The sequence below is a fragment of the Nesoenas mayeri genome (assembly GCF_963082525.1).
Source record: "Nesoenas mayeri genome assembly, chromosome: 17".
Taxonomy (NCBI): Eukaryota; Metazoa; Chordata; class Aves; order Columbiformes; family Columbidae; genus Nesoenas; species Nesoenas mayeri.
The window spans coordinates 10,009,390-10,027,309 of NC_137565.1; the positions used below are offsets into that span (position 1 = coordinate 10,009,390).

The 17,920-nt window shown below is 50.7% G+C and overlaps 2 protein-coding genes across 4 annotated transcripts in view; one reads left to right on the forward strand and one right to left on the reverse strand.

Annotated features, from left to right (window-relative positions):
- The window catches only part of SPPL3 (signal peptide peptidase like 3), a 60,289-nt gene extending 57,270 nt beyond the window's left edge, over positions 1-3,019 (forward strand). For both annotated transcript variants that reach the window (XR_013922983.1, XR_013922984.1), the window contains 2 exons: positions 741-997; positions 2,709-3,019. The gene's annotated coding sequence lies outside the window, so the exon portion shown is untranslated. The remainder of the gene's footprint in view (positions 1-740; positions 998-2,708) is intronic.
- Positions 3,020-3,959: 940 nt separating this feature from the next.
- Positions 3,960-17,689, reverse strand: ACADS (acyl-CoA dehydrogenase short chain). Of its 2 annotated transcripts, XM_080355443.1 has the most exons (13): positions 17,461-17,689; positions 16,783-16,896; positions 16,144-16,255; positions 15,727-15,899; positions 9,861-10,024; positions 8,074-8,223; positions 7,763-7,874; positions 7,205-7,356; positions 6,767-6,937; positions 5,418-5,555; positions 5,109-5,204; positions 4,731-4,787; positions 3,960-4,118 (listed from the first exon to the last, which is right to left on the reverse strand). In XM_080355443.1, the coding sequence occupies exons 1-13, from the start codon at positions 17,663-17,665 to the stop codon at positions 3,966-3,968; spliced, it is 1,797 nt and encodes a 598-aa protein (XP_080211569.1). In that variant the 5' UTR covers positions 17,666-17,689; the 3' UTR covers positions 3,960-3,965. The 2 variants fall into 2 exon arrangements, with proteins under 2 accessions (XP_080211569.1, XP_080211568.1); XM_080355442.1 differs by lacking the exons at positions 15,727-15,899; positions 16,144-16,255; positions 16,783-16,896; positions 17,461-17,689 and adding an exon at positions 10,341-10,387.
- Between the last annotated feature and the right edge of the window lie 231 nt (positions 17,690-17,920).

Sequence of the window (17,920 nt, forward strand, 5' to 3'; positions counted from 1 at the left end):
CTAAATACAAAGCTATTGCATTTTCAGAGGGAGGAGCATCCTCCTGGGTTTTTGGAGCAAGTTAAAGCTGTAAAGCTTTGTCGTGCAGCTCTCCCGTCTAGAGCACCCTCAGCATTCAGGGCAATTAAAAACCAATTCCTGCGTCTCTCCTCAGCTGCTGGGCCCTCTCTGCGCAGTTTCTTCAGTCTGGCTGATCACGTGTCTTCTCAGCCTGGGGATGAAACTGCACCAGCTGATTTGGGTCCTTTGGATTCCTGGAGGCCATTGAGGGCCCTGGGTCCCCTTCCCTGTTGGGTCTGGTACGGTGGTTGATGCTTTCTCAGTGTAACGTTTTGTTGAACTAAATAAGCTACGTGACACAAAGTCCTGCAGTGAGACCACCAAACCACCTGCCTGCCCTTCTGAAAAGTTGTCTGAAAAAGTATGTTAGTAATTGTTTCACTAACATAAGCTTTCTGGTAGGAGGATAAAAAGATACTGACAAGTGATAGACTATAGCATGTTCATAGCAAAGCTGTCAGGACATGAACCAGAACTGTCATGTACAAACCTGGTAACTGCAGTCGGTTTTCTGCTGTATCTTTGGCAATAGTCAGCTTAGAAGTTTTACTGTTTGTTTTGAAATTTCCGTGAAGTCACACTTAATGTTGCAAACATGACGAGTACAGAAATGACCTGGCGGTGCCTGGCCAGCCAGTGTGGGTGAAGTGTGTTAGAAACGCGCTGCTCGTCCTCTGCAGGGGCCTGTTGGGAGCAACCTGTGCCCAGCCCACCCCAGGGGCCCGCGCTGCCGCTTCAGTCCTGTGATGTTCAGAGGCCGATTGCGGAGATGGACGTTTCCTTTGAGTGAAGAAGTAAGTTTTGTTCTGAGAAGGGGAAGAAGTCATGGAGGCAGTTAGGAAATCCAGACGGACAGCTGGGTGGCGCCTCCCGCTCAGCACTGACCTTCTTGGAGGGGGAAGTGAAGGCTCCCAAGGATTTGTCTTTTATAAAAGCAGTAAGTGGCATTTGAAATTAATTTTTAGCTATACAGTAGTAAACTGCATTTTTCATTCGAGTTACAACACTGTCACGTTTTCTTGTCTCTCTTCCATTTCTTCTTGATATTCTTATAGGCACTTTGCTTTCGTACTTCTAAATGTCTTGCAATTTGGGTATTTTTGATGCTTTCCAAGATCTCCAACATAACCAGAATGTGTGACTGTCACAAGTCGGTGTGTATAATGAGGTCTCAGTCAAAGTTTCAATTCAAAATCAGAATTTGTCTTATTTTTCTTATTGATAACACTGTTAGAAAAGACTAGTAGAGGCGCCTGTTCTGATGTGAAGACAATGCTTACAGCAATTTCAGCTGAGGCCTGTAACACATTTTATACACTGTGTAACCTTGGAAGGTTGAGATGCTGCTTCTGTTTCTTCACAACGGTGTGAAACAGAGAGGTGAGCCCCGTCCCGCTGTGCTGTGAGCGCGGCACATGCTTCAGAGGGGTCCCAGACCCCAGTCAGCGCCTCATTCGTGGTGGGGGACGAGCTGAGGAGGACGTGGCTCAGGTTTGCGCGCCCCAGAAAGAGTTGAGTATTTTTCCCCCGTGTGTGTTTGTCACAGCCCAGAACAGCTCTCTCTTCCTTTAGTCTGTTGAGAACTCAATGAAGATACTGAGCTTTATATATGAAATAAAATATATCAAATCTAAGGCGGTGAGGGAGGAAGGTAACTCCTTGTTACTGTAACTGTGTTTCCTAAGAAAGGATTCAAGTTAGGGCTCCCTACTTCATCCCCAGCAGCTGCCGCATAACCAGTTTCATGCACAGCATTGCTGAGGCAAAGCCCACAGTGCCCTTTTCAAGCGTGGCTGTGGCTTATCTGCTTCCCCAGCTGCTTCTAGTTTATCTATGACCTGATTTTCCCAGCTCGGTGCTCCAACTTTGCAGTGTTGGCTGAGCTTGTAAACTGATAAAATCTTCTGGCTTCACCTGTAACTTGACCCTTTTCTCCAAGGAAAGCTCAGCCCTGCCCATGCCAAGCCAGGTTTAGGCTGCCTGGGGTGGCTCTTGGTAACAGCTCCCTGCAAAACTTGTTTGGGTTCTGCACGTTCAGCAGTTTCCTTCTGCAGCAGCCCCGAGGAGCAGATGCACGGGCATTATAGCCAGAATTCTCTCAGCAGCAGTGAGGATTAAGCTCTTGGTATCTTGCTCTGGGTCAGGCTTTGTGTGTAACTGGTCTGTTTACCTCAAAACAGTGCTGTGAGTAGTGGTGTGTTAAAGGTCATGGAGCCCTCCCTAGACCTATGGCAGCACAAGGGACTTGAGAGCCTTTGCACGTTAAAACATGGGGGTTTTTTTGGTAATAACAAAAGGAAACTCTGGTAGAGTATCTGAAGGTGTTCCTAGGCGCAGGAACCTGACTGGTAGGCTGTTTCTAGACAAGGGATTTTTGTCCAGATCCACCCTTTCTGTAACTTGATGATGTGTGATTTGACACAGCCTGCAGCAGAGGCACAGCACTCAGCAAGTTAGTCAAGGATGCAGCTGTTGTACTGAGGCTGCGCGTTATCCAGGTGTTCCCAAAAGCAGGTTCTAATCACAGGCTTCCCCCAAAACCAGTTCATTAGTGCCCCTCTATTCTGTGGACTGGGTACATCCAGTTTGTAGGTTCTTCAGCTGTGTTCTCTGTCAGCTGAGGTGTTCGTCACTGTTCTTCCCCTTAGGTCAGGCACAGTGTGCGTACGGGGCAATTTCACTCAGGAGAAGAGAAGCTGCAAACATTTTGCATTGGTAAGGGAAGGAGGCCTGATGATGAAGAGGAGCAGCCTGAAAGCGGATCTGAAAGCAGCAGCCAGAACTCCTCGAAGCAGCGATATGGGCCGAAATCAAGTGAGAAAAGCTCCTAGAAGCCCTCTGTAATTTACAACATGTTCACAGGCACTAGAATGGCTCTCCAGTAGAAATACTCCTGCTGAATGCTCTGCCTGGCTATTTCTGTTAATCCTTACGTTTCTTTGCCCCAACAGGCCGTTGCCCTCTAGTGCCCTGCAAAGGAATTATTTATATTCCTGGGACGACAGCACTAGCAAACACTGCGCAGGTTTGTGCTCCTGTGTCTTGTCGCAGGAAGAAAATATTATAAATGAACTCACATTTGCATTAAAAGTAAGTGGGGACCAGTGGTCCTTTAAAATCAGGTTTTATTTGTCTTCTCTGCTCTCTGATGCATAATAGAATCCTGATGGTTTTCTGTCCACACAAATTAAATAACATATCACAGGGAAATAACCATTTACCTCGAGTGTACTCATAATTTGGACAAGAGGCAGACCATACAGGCCCTAGTCTTAATCCTCTCCTCCGGAGCTTAGACCTTTCCTTTTGACTGCTGAATCATCCAGAAGTTAATTTCTTGTCAAAGATAACTGATGGAGGATATGTGCTACTGCTGTAGCTTCCTGGGAAGGTTTTCTCTGTCATCTGTTCCTTTCTTCATTGTTGCCCAAAGCTTGTAGCAATTAAAAGACTATTATTGCCACTTAGAACAGCTACAGCAGTGTAACCTGCAGCCTGGAACTGGGCACAGGGGTGCTGTCCCTCACTGTCCCTTGGTTATCGAATACCACATAGTGACAAATCCCTGCAAAACAGGAGAGCTGCTGACTTCACTGACCAGCAAAATCATTTTGCTGCAACTAAACAAAACCAGTGCTCCAGTTTAGGAAAATACCTACACTCTCCTACATGGACAGGGTGCCTCCTCCTTCCTGCACTCACAGCCATCACGTGTAAGCCTAGATACAGCCTTCCGTGCACCAGAGTTTGTCCAAAGAAGAATCAGCACACTTTAACAAGACGGTCAGTTACTCAGTCCTGAGGAAAACTTCCATCATTAGCCTCGTTCACGAGGGCCAAGACTCAATGCTGTTGTGCACCTTTGCGAGGCACTTCAGGGCAGCGTCTTGCTCTCGCTGGCTTCTTCAGCTCCGGTAGGCCTTCAACACCTGACCTGCTATCACCAGTCTTTGGATCTCACTGGTCCCCTCGTAGATCTCGGTGATACGAGCGTCACGGTAATGGCGTTCTGCTGGCATCTCTGTCACATAGCCCATCCCACCCAAGATCTGGATGGCCTGAAACAAAGGTAGCAGGTTAGAAAGGAAGCAGGGGCAACGAATTAGTTTTCCATGTCCCAGAGCCACTTAAAAAGGAGCTAAGCCTGCTGCAAGTATAACTGGTGGGGGGACACATGGGGATGACTGCAGCCCTTCTGCAGAGAACAAACTGGATTTGAACTGCGGAAGAGCAATACTGATGTCCCAGACAATGCATCACTTCAGAGCTATTTGTTAGTGATCCATGTTCAGCTAAGACACTCTGGAATAATAAATAATAAATAAATAACTGGAAATAAATGCAGACACCAGAGGTCCTGTGCTATTTGCTATGTTACAAACTTACTACGGGCGCTGACCGGTGCATCACACTCCCTCCCACATCGCTTATCCCGCCCAAAACTTTAACACTGCCCTGACAGCAGCAGGTAGAAGACGACTTCAGTAATACAACTGCTACAGGCCAGCACAAATCCTAGCGCACCAAGACGGCTGTGCTAACCAGCTTCAGCCATATTTTTTGTTTTAATCTAGTAAATTCCATCCCACCTTCCCCAAGCACCTGTTCTGCACCAACACAAACTCCCTTTCTGCATGCTGTGCAGCAGAGATGTCAAGTGAAGGAGTTACCTGATGAGCAATGGCTGTTGCAGCTTCTGATGCAGCCAGCTTGGCCATCGCTGCTTCCTTTGGGGAAGGAAAAACATCACTGAGGGTGCAGCTCTCACAATAAAGAACATCTCACTTTTACAAGGAGCTGGAATGCCCACAGACCAGCTGTGGAGAGGTGAGCCTGGTCACTGGTGCCAGCTGACAGAGGCCACCCCTCTCCCCTTGGCTAAAACCAGGCCCCAGCCCAGCAGGCTGAGGTTAAACACCTCAGCACTGGTTGGGCGTGCACTGAACGCAGCGATGCTGAACACAACAATGCTGTACACAGTGTGGTTTTCTTGCCTTGGGCCTGTGCCCAGCACTGTCACTACTAGATAAATATCGTGTTGTAAATACCTTTGTGAAAGGTTTCCCATTGTCTTTCAGCATCGCAGCTCTCCAGGTCAGCAAGCGCGCGCCCTCCAAGGCCACAGCCATATCGGCCAGCTTAAACTGCAACGACAAGCACTGCCTTTGTGCCAGGTGGTGGCCCCTGGAGCACAAGTCTCCCACCCCAAGGCCAGTATTGCTAGAAAAGGGGCGGCTCCATGCCAACAGTTTAACAGTGTCTGAAAACAAGAATTACCTTGTTTATGCCAGACTGTGCAAAGTGCAGGAACTCTCCACCAGCACTGTCTGCAGCTGCCCTGGCCACCTGGCTCCTACCTGCACCGCCTGCAGCTTCGTGATGGGCGACCCAAAGGCCATTCTCTTCTCAGCATAATCCACAGCACAGTCCATAGCTGCCTGTGCTATGCCAAGAGCCTGTGAGGCGATACCAATCCTTCCCGCATCCAAAGTTTCCTGCCAGAGACACAAAATACATGCTAAGTCATATTTGACAAAAAATAGTACACTTGCATTTCTGCTGTTGCTGGGGAAGCTCCTCTAGCCTTACCACCCTCTGCTCAGGCCTCCTTGATTCAGAATATTCCCAGTTATGAAGGACTAGAGAGCTATAACATGTACTGGGTCGCTGCAGAGAGAAGCCAAGGGTACAAGAGGGAAAGCAGAAACACAGGGGGTATTGCTTCTTATAGCTGGAGAGAAACGGGCAGGTGCAAAATCAGGGAAACAGCGCAATGAGCTCTGGAAGGGACACAATAGTACAGTTCAGCTAGACCCACTCATGGTGCAGCTGATTTTACTTTAATTGATTAAAAAAAAAAGCAATCTGGTCAGTTTTCCCCTTTGCCCTCATCATTAGCACACGCACTGAACCAAGCATTTTTCAAAATGACAAGTGAATCAAGTCAATAATTCAACTTGCCTCATACACATGCCCATTTTGTCTTTTAACTGCTTCCCTGTCTCACTGTGTACAGGAAGAATTTACAGCAAACTCAGTCCTGGGCTGAGTGCCTTAAAAAAAAAAGCGATGGTGACTGATGTGTTCTTTTAGTTGTGCACATAATGGCAGGGGATGGTCTCCAGGGAGCTCAGCCTTTTTCAGAAATTCAGGCCAAAAAATGGTGTTTATCCCCTACTGAGAGCAATGAACGCTGCCAGGGGGAGCGCGTCCCTGCAGGGAACGTGTTGTTCCGCGGCTGCCCGGCTCCTCCTCAGAAGTCACACACGTGCTGTAACTCAGATTCCATTTGCCTTTAGACATTATCCAGCGGCTGCCCTGTGCCACCAGGACAGCTCTCCTCTGCCAGAGTATTTAGGGAAAAAGCCACAAACGGGAGGCATGGGAACATGTGATTACAGTTGGTGGCTAGGAAAAGAGAAAAATTAAAATACGCCAGCCCTGCTGACACAGCAACTTCAGCGTTCTTTCCTCTGAGAACCTCTACAGCTCTGTCAAAGACCTCTGTTAAATTAGTGATTCATCAAGCTCTATGAATGATTTCTCCCACCTTGGCAAAAGGGGTCAACTGCTTAACGTTACACTGAACAGCTTATGCTAGCAGTTCTCACCAAAGTCATCGGAAGTCTGAGAATGGTTTTGAAGATGGCAAACTTGGGAACTACAGGTTTACGGAAACACAGCTGCAGCCCGATCCATCTCTTACCATGGCGATTTTGAAGCCCATCCCCAGCTGCCCCAGGAGGTTGGCCTTGGGTATCCGACAGTCCTCAAATATCAGGTTGGCGGTGGAAGAGGCTCGGATTCCCAGCTTGTCTTCTTTCTTCCCCAGTGACAGCCCAGGGGTTGGCATGGGAACCAGGAACGCGCTAATGCCCTGCAACAAGACCCCAACTCTTAGGAATGGTGCCAGCTTCCCGCTTACATGGCTGTCAACACGCTTCCTCCAAACAGTTTTCATAGAAGCCGCATGTGTAGGTAACCAGGAGAAGGGCGGGGAGTGCCGAGATAGAACAAAGCCGGTGCACATGAGCCCCTCTGCTCAATGCCTGCATGGCTCTAAAGAGCTGAGCTTTTCCAAAGTGCTTTTCCTGTACAACTCCTTTATTCCCGCCCTTTTTCCTGGCTGCCCCACTGAACATACCTTGTGTTTCAAGGATTTATCTGTGGTAGCAAACACCACAGTGGCCGAGGCGTCCCAGGCGTTGGTGATCCAGGCCTTGGTGCCATTCAGAACCCACTCGTCACCATCTAGGCGTGCCACCGTGGACGCTGCACCCGCGTCACTGCCGTTTCCTGAGCGAGGCACCAGCAAATGACACTCAGGCAAAGCAGCGGCAGCCTGGGGTACAAACCCACCCCCAGCCCGCGGCCCCCCCATCAGCTCATGGCACTTCTTGTAACTGCGGGGGTGTCAGCACTGTCCCTCCTAGAGGGCCCAAACAGGAAGGGGAAAGGTCAATGTGCCCGACATGTGCCCATCTCCGGAGCTCTGCTCGCCAAGGGGATGAGAATTCTCAGCATTGACCACGGGCACAGCAGTTAAAACCTTGGGCTCTGCGACTTCATTTAGAGAGAATTGCTACAAACCACTTTTCTGCAAACTGCTACAATTTAACAGACCCCGAACCCATCCTAAACCTGACCAATGAAAAAAGCCACCCTACATTCTTTGCAACATGAAGGGTAACAGTCACATCACCTGGTTCACTAAGTGCAAAACAGCCGATTTTATCGCCACTGGTGAAGGGAGCAATCCACTGGTGCTTCTGTTCTTCAGAGCCGAACTTGAGTATTGGCCCTAAATACAGAGACTTTAAGAATTAAGAATTGAGTTAGTGCTTCTTGAAGGTACAAGGATCCCAGTAACTCCCTAAAGTCTAAATGCTCTCCAGCACACCGGAACCCACCACAGGAACGGGTCCCATTTCTCCCACACATCCCTCTCCAGTAACACCCTGACACCAGCCCTGGTTCCACGCCTGACCCTCACACACAACCTGAGACACTTACATTATTGACACTGACAATGACACCCGTGGACGCGCAGCCCCTGCTGATCTCCTCCAAGGCAATGGAATAGGCCAGGTAGTCGAGGCCTGATCCTTTGTAGGCCTCTGGCACATCCATGGCCAGCAGCCCTAAGCCACCCATCTTCTTCACCTGCACGGAGGGAGCAGAGACATAAGATCTTCTGCACCACCAGTGTCTCAGCAAATACATGCAGACACATGGAGACAAAGACAGGTCATAGCAGGGCTACAGACACAGGAAAAGATGTGCACAACTTCTGGTGAAATGGGAATCTGACTGTACAAACCGGTAAGTGTCCCCAGGTCCCGATGACTTCAGCAAGAGCTGTACATAGTCACTGCTGCACAAGACGAGGCTCATGCTTATTTAAATAGCTCTCTTCAGTGCTGGGAAGGAGGGAGCCTTCAGAAGGTGAAATAGGGAGATACAACCCCACCAGCCTCCCAACAACGCTTTTCCCCTCACATGTCTCCTGTCAGTTGGAAGCTCTCAATGGGAAATCTGATAAAAATCATTAGAACTTTACCTGTGAGTCTGCTGAGCTTCAGCCTAGGACTGCACAAGGAAAGAATTTTACAGAATGAATGACCTACGGAACAGCTTGCAAGAAGGTGGTTTTCCATTCCCATTAAAGCCAGGTCTTGCTTCCCAGAAAACTTAATTGTTGGTTACATTCCAAATTATTCCACCCCAAACTCCTCAGCTGTACCCCTGGCTTCTTAACCATAAGCTCTTCAGAACACCGACTGCCTCGCTCTAGTTTTTTTGTTAATGTTTGGCAACATACATGAGAAAAAAAAAAGCTTTCCTCTGCTTTTATATTTGTCAAGCTTTTGGTGTTGCAGAAATAAGTGTATTACCAGCCTCTGCTTGCTTTAAGGGGAACCAAGAGGAATTTTTAAACAAATATTTTCCCTCTTGTAGGGGCACCCAAACCCCTAGTCCTTCACATCAAATCCAGAGGACGAACAAAAGCCAGCAACTAGTTTTATGTATGTTGCTTTATCTCAATAAACACAGTTTACATTTTGAATTTGCTTCTACACATTCAAGTGAAAAGACTCAAAATCCAATGTAAAATTCTCGGATAAGAACAGTGAAATAAAGAGGAAAGTATTTTTTCCTTAGACTGTGTGTGACTTTCCTGACTCTTTAATCAAAGAGGGGTGTTTGACAAAACCCACGTGCCTCTGACTGTGCTTGTTCACAGCCTTGTGGCTAACCTAACAGTATATATTTTTTCTGGAGCTTAATATTCATTGCAATGAAACACCTGAATTAGTCTGCTCAACATGGCACGGAACGTACTGCTGAACCTGTACTGCTGAATCTGTGCTGCTTTCCACAAAACGAGTTGCAGGTTTGACTGGAACTGCAATCTCTTCACAGCCCTAGATGATGACCAACATGCACCTCCTATCTCCTGATCACTTCACCATCTGAAATGCACTCAGGTCATCTATGCTGCCTCACTATCAACCATTTTTACGGTTATGTGCAGCCTATAAAAGTATTTAATTGATTTTATAAGTCAGTTGTATTATAGCCCACAGGAAAGTCAGTAAGAGAACTGAAAATTGAGTAGTACTGAAGCCAGATAAACATGAGGTAGAGCTCAAAATGTCCTGGGTACATTACAACCTCCACACTCAAAGAGCGCTCGCACAAGTTGGTCTAAACTTCAACGTGCTGCTAAGCCGGAGCTCACTGCTCGTTCGGCGGGCAGAGCCGGCCCGGCCCGGCCCTCCCGCGGGAGCCGCTCGCACCTGCTCGGCCGGGAAGCGGTGCTCCCTGTCCAGCTGCGCCGCGAGGGGCATCAGCTCCTTCTCTGCGAAGTCCCGGCACGTCTGTCGCAGCATCTGGTGCGTTTCTGGCAGCTCCACGCTCTGGTACACGGTGTGCAGCCGGCGGAGGCACCCGAAGGCCAGCGCTGGGGAGGGAAGGAACGGAGCGCCGCTGGCTCCCTTCACGCCCGCGGCAGGGGGCTGAGGCAGCTGGGGCCCGCCCAGAGGGACACTTTTCCCTCAGCACCGGGACCGCGGGGTGCGGGAGCGCAGCCGGGGTGCGGCGGGCCGGGGGCTCGGCTGAAGGGCGGCCCCGCCGCGGCTGAGGGAACCCGCCTCAGGCCCTGAAGGGCACCGGGGCGCCGCCTCCCGCGCAGGCTGCGGCCTCTTCCCACCCTTCTCGTGTGCCCCGCCGCCCCCCGAGCAGCCGCGGAGGAGCGAAGCCGAGTCCCGCGCCCTCACCCCGGGGGGTCCCGCCGCCGCGGGCCAGGAACGCAGCCGCCGCCATCCCGCCGCCTCAGGGAGCGCGAGCACAGCGCACGCGCGGGCACCTCCCCCTCGCGGCACCGCCCTCTGGCCACGCCCCCTGCTCCGATCCCGCCCCCCGCACCCCTCTGGCCACGCCCCCTGCCCGGTCCCGCCCCCCGCAGCCCTCTGGCCACGCCCCCGAGGCCGGACAGCGCCTGTGCGAAAACGGGAGGTTTTATTCTATTGCTGGTGACAAAACCACGTTTACAGAAACACGCGGCCAGCCGGGCACCGCGCCGCCGAGGGAGGGGGCGCCGCCGAGGGAGGGGGCGCCGCCGAGGGAGGGGGCGCCGCCGAGGGAGGGGGCGCCGCCGGCAGCGTGCTGGGACACACACACGGAGTCGGCGCCCCGGGATTGAAGGGGCGCGGGCAGCGCGGCTGCTGCCCGGAAGGGCCACGGGAGGAGCGGCCGGAGGGGACAGCGGCCCCAAGGCCACACTGTGAGAGATACAAACACATGTCCTGTAACAGCACTGAGATCCCCGCAGGCAGGGGTGGCGGTTGCTGGTGTTCGTTGTTCCCTTTGCTGCAGAGGAGAGGCGATGGCAGTGCCAGGCAGCTGCCCCTCAGCCCCGGCACCATCACAAAAGTGGGGGACACGGCCATGTTCGCACTCCAGGATTACACCCGATACTGGGCCACGCTGTGGGGTAGCACAAGGCTCGGTGGCTTGATGTGACAGGACAGCAGGGCAGAAAGCAAACGGGACATCATGAAACACGGAGCTGAGGAGTTACCACGTTTGGACCTTACTGCTTCACCACCACCTCCCTTGGTCATTTCTCCCTTCTAAACACTTGTTTTATTCTTCCTGGACTCTCAGACAAGCAGAATAAACATCCTCAAGCAACCTCAAGCTGCTGCTTCTCTGCAGCAAGAGGCATTGAAAATCCTGAGGAAAACACACAAAGGAAGACACTTCCTACCAAAACCTGAGGACAGGGACAGCGGTACCCAGTCCATACGATCAGATGTCCTTCCTTCAACAAGGTGCAATACATATTCCTCAATCATGCAAACAGCTGTCCAGGAAGCTTTCTGCCATGGATCCAAAGCAGTTGCCTCGAAAATGTGAAAAAGAGGTCCTGGTGCTAAGAGGACGAATACTGAAAAAATTTAGCATGAGTTTGCGGATTTGGTCCCTTGTTTTGTTATTGCAGAACACAGTATGATCCCAACTCTCTTTCCACCTCCGCACACGACCTGAGAGAAGCTGTCTCCACAGAAACCTTTTCCCTTGCTCACACATTAACTGACACTGAAAGTACCTCCCTTGCGTTCAGCACCATCCACCTGACAAGGATGAGACCCCACTGGAATGTCTTCCTAGCTCAACGGCATGAGTAGCTTTGACCCCTCATTAAAGCATCAGAGCACACAATCTGTTAAACCGCGTTGACCAAAGACATCATCCCTGCCCCAAAGAGAAGACACTTCACAGAAAGCATCTAAGAGAAAAGGAACCTTAGGGAAGCAGTCAAAGTGGGGAGAGGAGTTTGGAAATCCCTGATTTTTTAGATTATAATCAGCTTTTTCAGTGCTGGGTTGCCCTCTTGTAGGGACTTCTGCAGCATGCTTTTCGGGCAAAGACCACCTAATTTGACAAAGCAAATAAATTCATCTAGAAACTGAGGCATGCTACTGCTGCCTGCACGTCTTCCCATCTTCCTCCCGTTCTCCTTTTTTATTGCTGAATAGCGGATTCATCCACCAATGGGAAAGCAACCGCTTCAATGCTTTTTTCTCATCACTACTGGCAGGGGTAATGACTAAAGACAGGAATCCACTTTCCTATAAGCATCGAATGCCTCATTTACATTTAGCAGAGCTCTCCTGTCAGTGGCATTGCACAAAGCAGTGGCTAGATGGCACCCACACCCCTACAAATCACACTGGGACGGAGCAGAGCAGCACCCTGGCTGCTACAAACGGCTCATACAAGTTGGTATTTGGCCGTACAGTAATTTCTGCTGCTCACTCTGGCAACAGTCAGTCTTCCTTTCAAGAACCATTACGCAGTGACATAGAAAACAGATGGGAATCATCAGACTCATATGCAAAGCAAGAGGTTGCTTCATACAAAAAATATTGATAAAACTAACATTCAAAGGCACCTGGATTTATACTACATAGAAATTCAGCTCGATATGCTAAACTTTCGCAGGGAATAACTAGCAGGCTCTTCAGACACTATCCTGAGCGTCTCAGAACACTTGAGGATGCAACATGATTCCAGGCAGTTCTGCCTCGTCACATGTAACTACCTGTTCTTCCATGAAAACAAATGCTTCCCACCTCAGCGGCACAGCGTGAGGCCTTCCGAGACAATCACTGCAAGGGGCACCTCAAGCTGCACCTTACAAGCAGCTTTAACTAATTCTCAAATAACTAAACAACATTGCTGAGCGCCTTTGGAGGCGCTGGAGGGGACTGGTGGTAGCAGAATCCTTCTTCATCTTTCAACCATGCAAACCTTGCTCCTCCGCATTCCCAAGGCATTTGTTGTGGTTGCTCATGATTAATGCTCCACCCAGAACAGGTCATTTGTTGTGGTTAATCATAATTAAACATCTTCCCAAGAGCTGGAGATTCTTTGGTGGCTGCCACCCCACTCACTCTCACTGTTCACTCTGATGCCAGCTGATCTCCCACACCACAGTTAAAATCGTTAATCTAGAGGTGAAGACCGTGGTTTCCTATTGCTGTCTGCATTAACACACTCCAGGCTGCGATGCCCACTGCACTGAATCCTGCTAAAATATAAACTACACCGAATCTTACTGAACACAAGTAACCAACTGTATGCGCCAAGGACTTGGGTTTCAACTGTCTCAAGGAACACGTGGAAATAATACTAGCAAACATCTCTCTTCTGGACACAACCCGACTCCCATGTACAAGAGACTCGACCGACCAGTCCAGTGAGGGGACAAAAAACCCACCCGTCCTGAGAGCCAGCAAAACAGGTAGAAAAGAGTTTTGTTAGCCGAGCTGTTGCATGGTGAAGAGCTGGGGCCCAGCACGGCCGCCGGGAAGACACGGGTCTGCTTGTCCCACTGCGTGATGCTGCTTCCTACCGCCAGATCCCAAACGCAACCAGGAAACACACCTGCTGCTCTGGCAGTAACTAACTCAGCAGAACTTCCTAAGTCATAAATAAACAGCTAAGTAGGCCAAGCAGGGATGGCAGCTCATCTAACAAGAGAACCACACCAAAACTCCCTCTGTGAGAATCCCACTCCATAACACTGAGTGATCTGACCTGGGAAGCTTTTAGCTACTAATACCTCAACTGAAACAACGCAAACGAGCTGGTAACACCACTGTCTCTCCTTCCAGCACCTCTGACAGATCATTTGGGTTTAAAAGGACAGATTGAAGCCCAGGAAGCTCTGCTTCCTACGCATTTTTCAAGTGATTTTCCACATTCTCCCTTTCTACTCCCAGCCCCACTATAGTGATGACTCCCCTCCACCCCAGCTGGACTGACAATGTACTGTCGATCTAAAAGGCAACAATTCTGCAGCACGAGCCAAAGTTCCTACACAAAGGGAAGCAGGAGAAACGGTAAGCACAGTAAGATTAACTTCAGCTCTAAAGTTGACCCCTGAGCTCCAAAATTCAACAGTTTGTTCACAAAAGCTCAAATAGAAATGCTGTTAGACTGACTCAATGACCAACCTAGATAAAGCCCCTTTTTCCCCCAGTCTCATATCTCTAGTGAAATCTCTGGCCAGACTCAGATCAGGCTGTTCTCAGGGGCAGCTCAGGCCCTGGAGCCAGAAGGAAGATTCCTGCACTGCTTAGAAGCTGAATTAGTCTCTTATTTTATACTTCCCATTGGAGAATATTGGGATGTACCCTAAAAAGCAATGTCAGTCATGCTACAAACTAAACCACTGTGCACTACAGTAATGATTTATGCAACTAAGAAGAGACCTGCTCTACAGGTGTCACTGGCTACTTGAAGGGGGAAATTTCCTAAGAAATAGCTCACCCAAACAACCCGACCTCTTTAAAGAGCATGGTCACCCAATAGGTGAAACATCAGAAACACTAACGGTGCAGCCCAACTATAAAGGCTGTAACAGCAAGAACTTTCTTACAGTATCTCTGATCCATGATCTAACCCAGGCACCAGAAAGTAACCAGAAATAGTGACTGAGAGGCAGGATATGCTGAGTGTCAGATAAAAAAGTGTCGCAGGGAGACTTCCTTTACTTTCATGAGCTGTCGTCTTTGCTTCAATGTTTTCAGCCTCACGCAAGGAGAAAAGGTTTGGCAAGAAGTCTTGTTGCACGAGACAGCAACTCCAGTTCTCTTCTGTACATCTGGAACGGTTAACGGCAGCACAGCGTCCAGCGGACACAGAATAATTACTGTCCTCCGTTGTAAGCATAGTCGGCCTTGTTGTGCATAATCAACTTGTTGTCCACAAAGTAAAAGCTGTCTGAGCGGGTCTCGTATGGATTTTCAACCATCAGACGGACTGTGAAAGAGAAAGCTCAATTACACTCAAAAGCCTGCTACACTCCACTGGGCAGCACCAAGTCCAAGTAAAAAGGATTCTGCTGGATTTACCAGCCTGACGCTCTGCCCTGCCCAAGTAAGAGAAGCAAACTGCTCTGCTGAGCACACTTCTAAAGCTCTGGCCTGCCCCTTCCTATTCTTCTTGTTCATAGCGCAAGTGCTGTCAAAAGCAAACAAAGGGGGATGGAGTAATTGCACACAAGACCTCCTTGGAAACCGTCAGAGCCACCACCAGAGCAGAGCAGCAATCACCTCTAACCAGAGAGGCTGCAATCCGCAAATGGCAAAGCAGTGCTGGGGTACAACCTCTGCACCTCCTCCCACAGCCAGGTGGCCACATAAGGGCCCAGGTGCTCCAGCTCTATCCACCCCCTGACGCCAAACATACCCCGTGCAATGTATATTTGCAGAGAGCTTGGTAGGCTCAAACACACACCTCTCAAAGAGCCCTAACAAGCAAGTGCTGAAACCAGATGTGTGGCTATCAAGCCAAGATGTGTGGCTACGCTGTCAGGCCCCAGGCTTGTCAGCCCCGAGACTCTGATCAGGTCTTGCAGCCCGTGGCTTGACAACATGGGTTGTCTTAGGCTTTCATTTTCAAAGAAGGAAAATTTGCAGCACAAATCTGTAATTCAGCCAAGATTACACACCGCTTAAACCAGGAACCTGCATCTATTTCTTCCTGTCCTGCCCATCCCAATTACAACTTCTTCCACAAGCAGAGAGAGGGAGAAAATGAGTGTATGTACACACACAAAGCACAACCCAGTGCAGGAAAGGAGATACTTACTAAGGTCCTCTGACAGCTGAGGGAATTCGTAAATGTGTTCACACGTGTTCCTGCTACTCGGGATGCAGAAGCCAAAATCAAAGTCAAAGTTCTTCAGCAAGCGATCTCGGAAGTAATGTCTCTCAATCATTCGAAAGTTTGATACTGGCTTTTCTCCCACTGTGAATTCCACTCTGTATGCAAAAAGTAGGAAAAAACAGCTAAGACGACAAACTTCTCTTCCTATTGGGAAGAAAGGAGCCTTGGATCTGAGGCTACACAAGAATCCAACAGACCATTCCAGAGAGAGAGACTCTGATATTTTTAGTGTAAGATGGGTTCTCTCTAGTCTTTCACACAGCTTTGTTATAAACTGTGACACTTTGTAAACACCTTTGTGACACTCGGTAAACATTCTTTCTAAGAGCTCATACTCACGTTGCACCAACAGTTCGAAGGCGGAGGAATGCTGGGGTGAACTGGTAACGAACAAAGCGGCCTGCACTAGCGTCCAGTTCACTGCTGTCATCTTCATCCTCTTCATCTTGCTCTAGAAAATGCACCAGCTCAGTTATTCTGCTAATAGCAAATACATTAAGGTAATACTGCCTGGCGAGTGTTATCAGAAGCTGGCTATTAGTTAGGTGTTTAATAACTGGTTTGAGAGTTGTACAGGCACTAAGTAATAAAGAAGAGATCTGCTATGACAGCTGGTGCAGCTTTGGTGGCTCTGGAACTGAAACCACCCTCAAGCCCACAGGATATGGCCCCTCACAATTGCCACAGCACATGAAAGAAACTCTGAACCACAATCAGCCAACAAGGGAAGACCTGCAGTTGATAATACTCCCCCACTTCACAAAAATAATTTCACATTTCTATAAAAACAGAGATAAACTCAGCAGAGTTTTCTCAGAGTTTCTCAGCAGAGATAAACTCAGTCCTATGCTTAAAGGAGAGGAATCGAGTCACCGGGACACAACGAAGGACCTCTCTGCTTGGTTTGAATGGGTCTTGCATTGCAACTTCTCAGCTCCCCGAGCCTCCCCAGCCTCCCTGCAATCTAAGATGAGATACCTGAAGCAGAGGGCTTTGCAATTTCAAACAGCACCGTTCCAGTTTCAAGATCCCGGATCTTAAACCTGGTGAAGTCAATATTGTATATGTTGTCCTCAGGTTTGCATAAATAATCTAGAACAGAAAGGAAACATATAGCAGCGTTCTAAAACACCTCTGAGCAATTACCAAAGGAAGTTCTTTTTTGCTAGCTCCATTCCGTTAAGATACACACAGCAAGCTGTTTCGCAGAAGCTTCGGGGACGAAATTGAGGCTAGAAGAAACAAAGGCACACTGGGTGCCAAGTGGCAGAGCAGGAAAGGGATGGGATCGGGACAGAAAAGCAGCGACCAGCAGCCCAGAGGAAAACCGAAAAAAACAAACCCCACCCCAGCACCCCCAAACTTTTCTGGAAGTTGTAACAAAGCTGCGGGCAGAACCGCCCGGCGCTGCTGCCGCTCCGGCCGCTCGCTCCTCGGCCGCTTCCAGGGACGGCGCAGCGGGCGGCGGCGCCGGGCCGGGCCGCTCCAGCCCCACCGGCCCCACCGCCCCGTCCCCGGCCCGGCCTCGCGCCCCCGCCCGCGGCCACGGGGGGATGAGCGGAGCCGCGCGGGCGGTGTCCGCCCGGGACGGCGGGTCCAGCCGGAGCCCCGCCGAGCGCTGCCGGCCCCAGCGGCCGCTCCCCGGCCCGCACTCACTCTCCGTCACCCGGCACAGCCCCAGGACGTGCTCGGGCCGGACGGTGTCCAGCGCCAGCAGGTCGGACTCTGTCCACGGCGGCCGCGGCGCCGCATCGGCCGATCCGCGCCGCCCCCGCAGGCGGCTGAGCGCTCCCCCGCTCCCCGGCGGCGGCTTCTTCTCCGGCCCCGCCGCTGCCGCCGCCCGCGCCTTCGAGCCGCTCATCGCCCCGCCGCCGCCAAGATGGCCGCCGCCGCCCGCCGTAGCTATGGGAGCGCGGGGCGGGGCCGCGGCGGGTCAGGGGCCGCGGGCGCTGCCTGGCAACGGGGGCGGCTCCCGGAGCCCGGCGGAGCCCCAGGGGGACCCGGGGCCGCGTCGCCACCCGCCGCTCGCAGAGCCCCGGGACCGGCACCCGGCGCCGAGCACCCACCTCAGGGGCGTCCTGGGCCGGCGGCGGCAGCGCCTGCTCGGCGGGGAGCG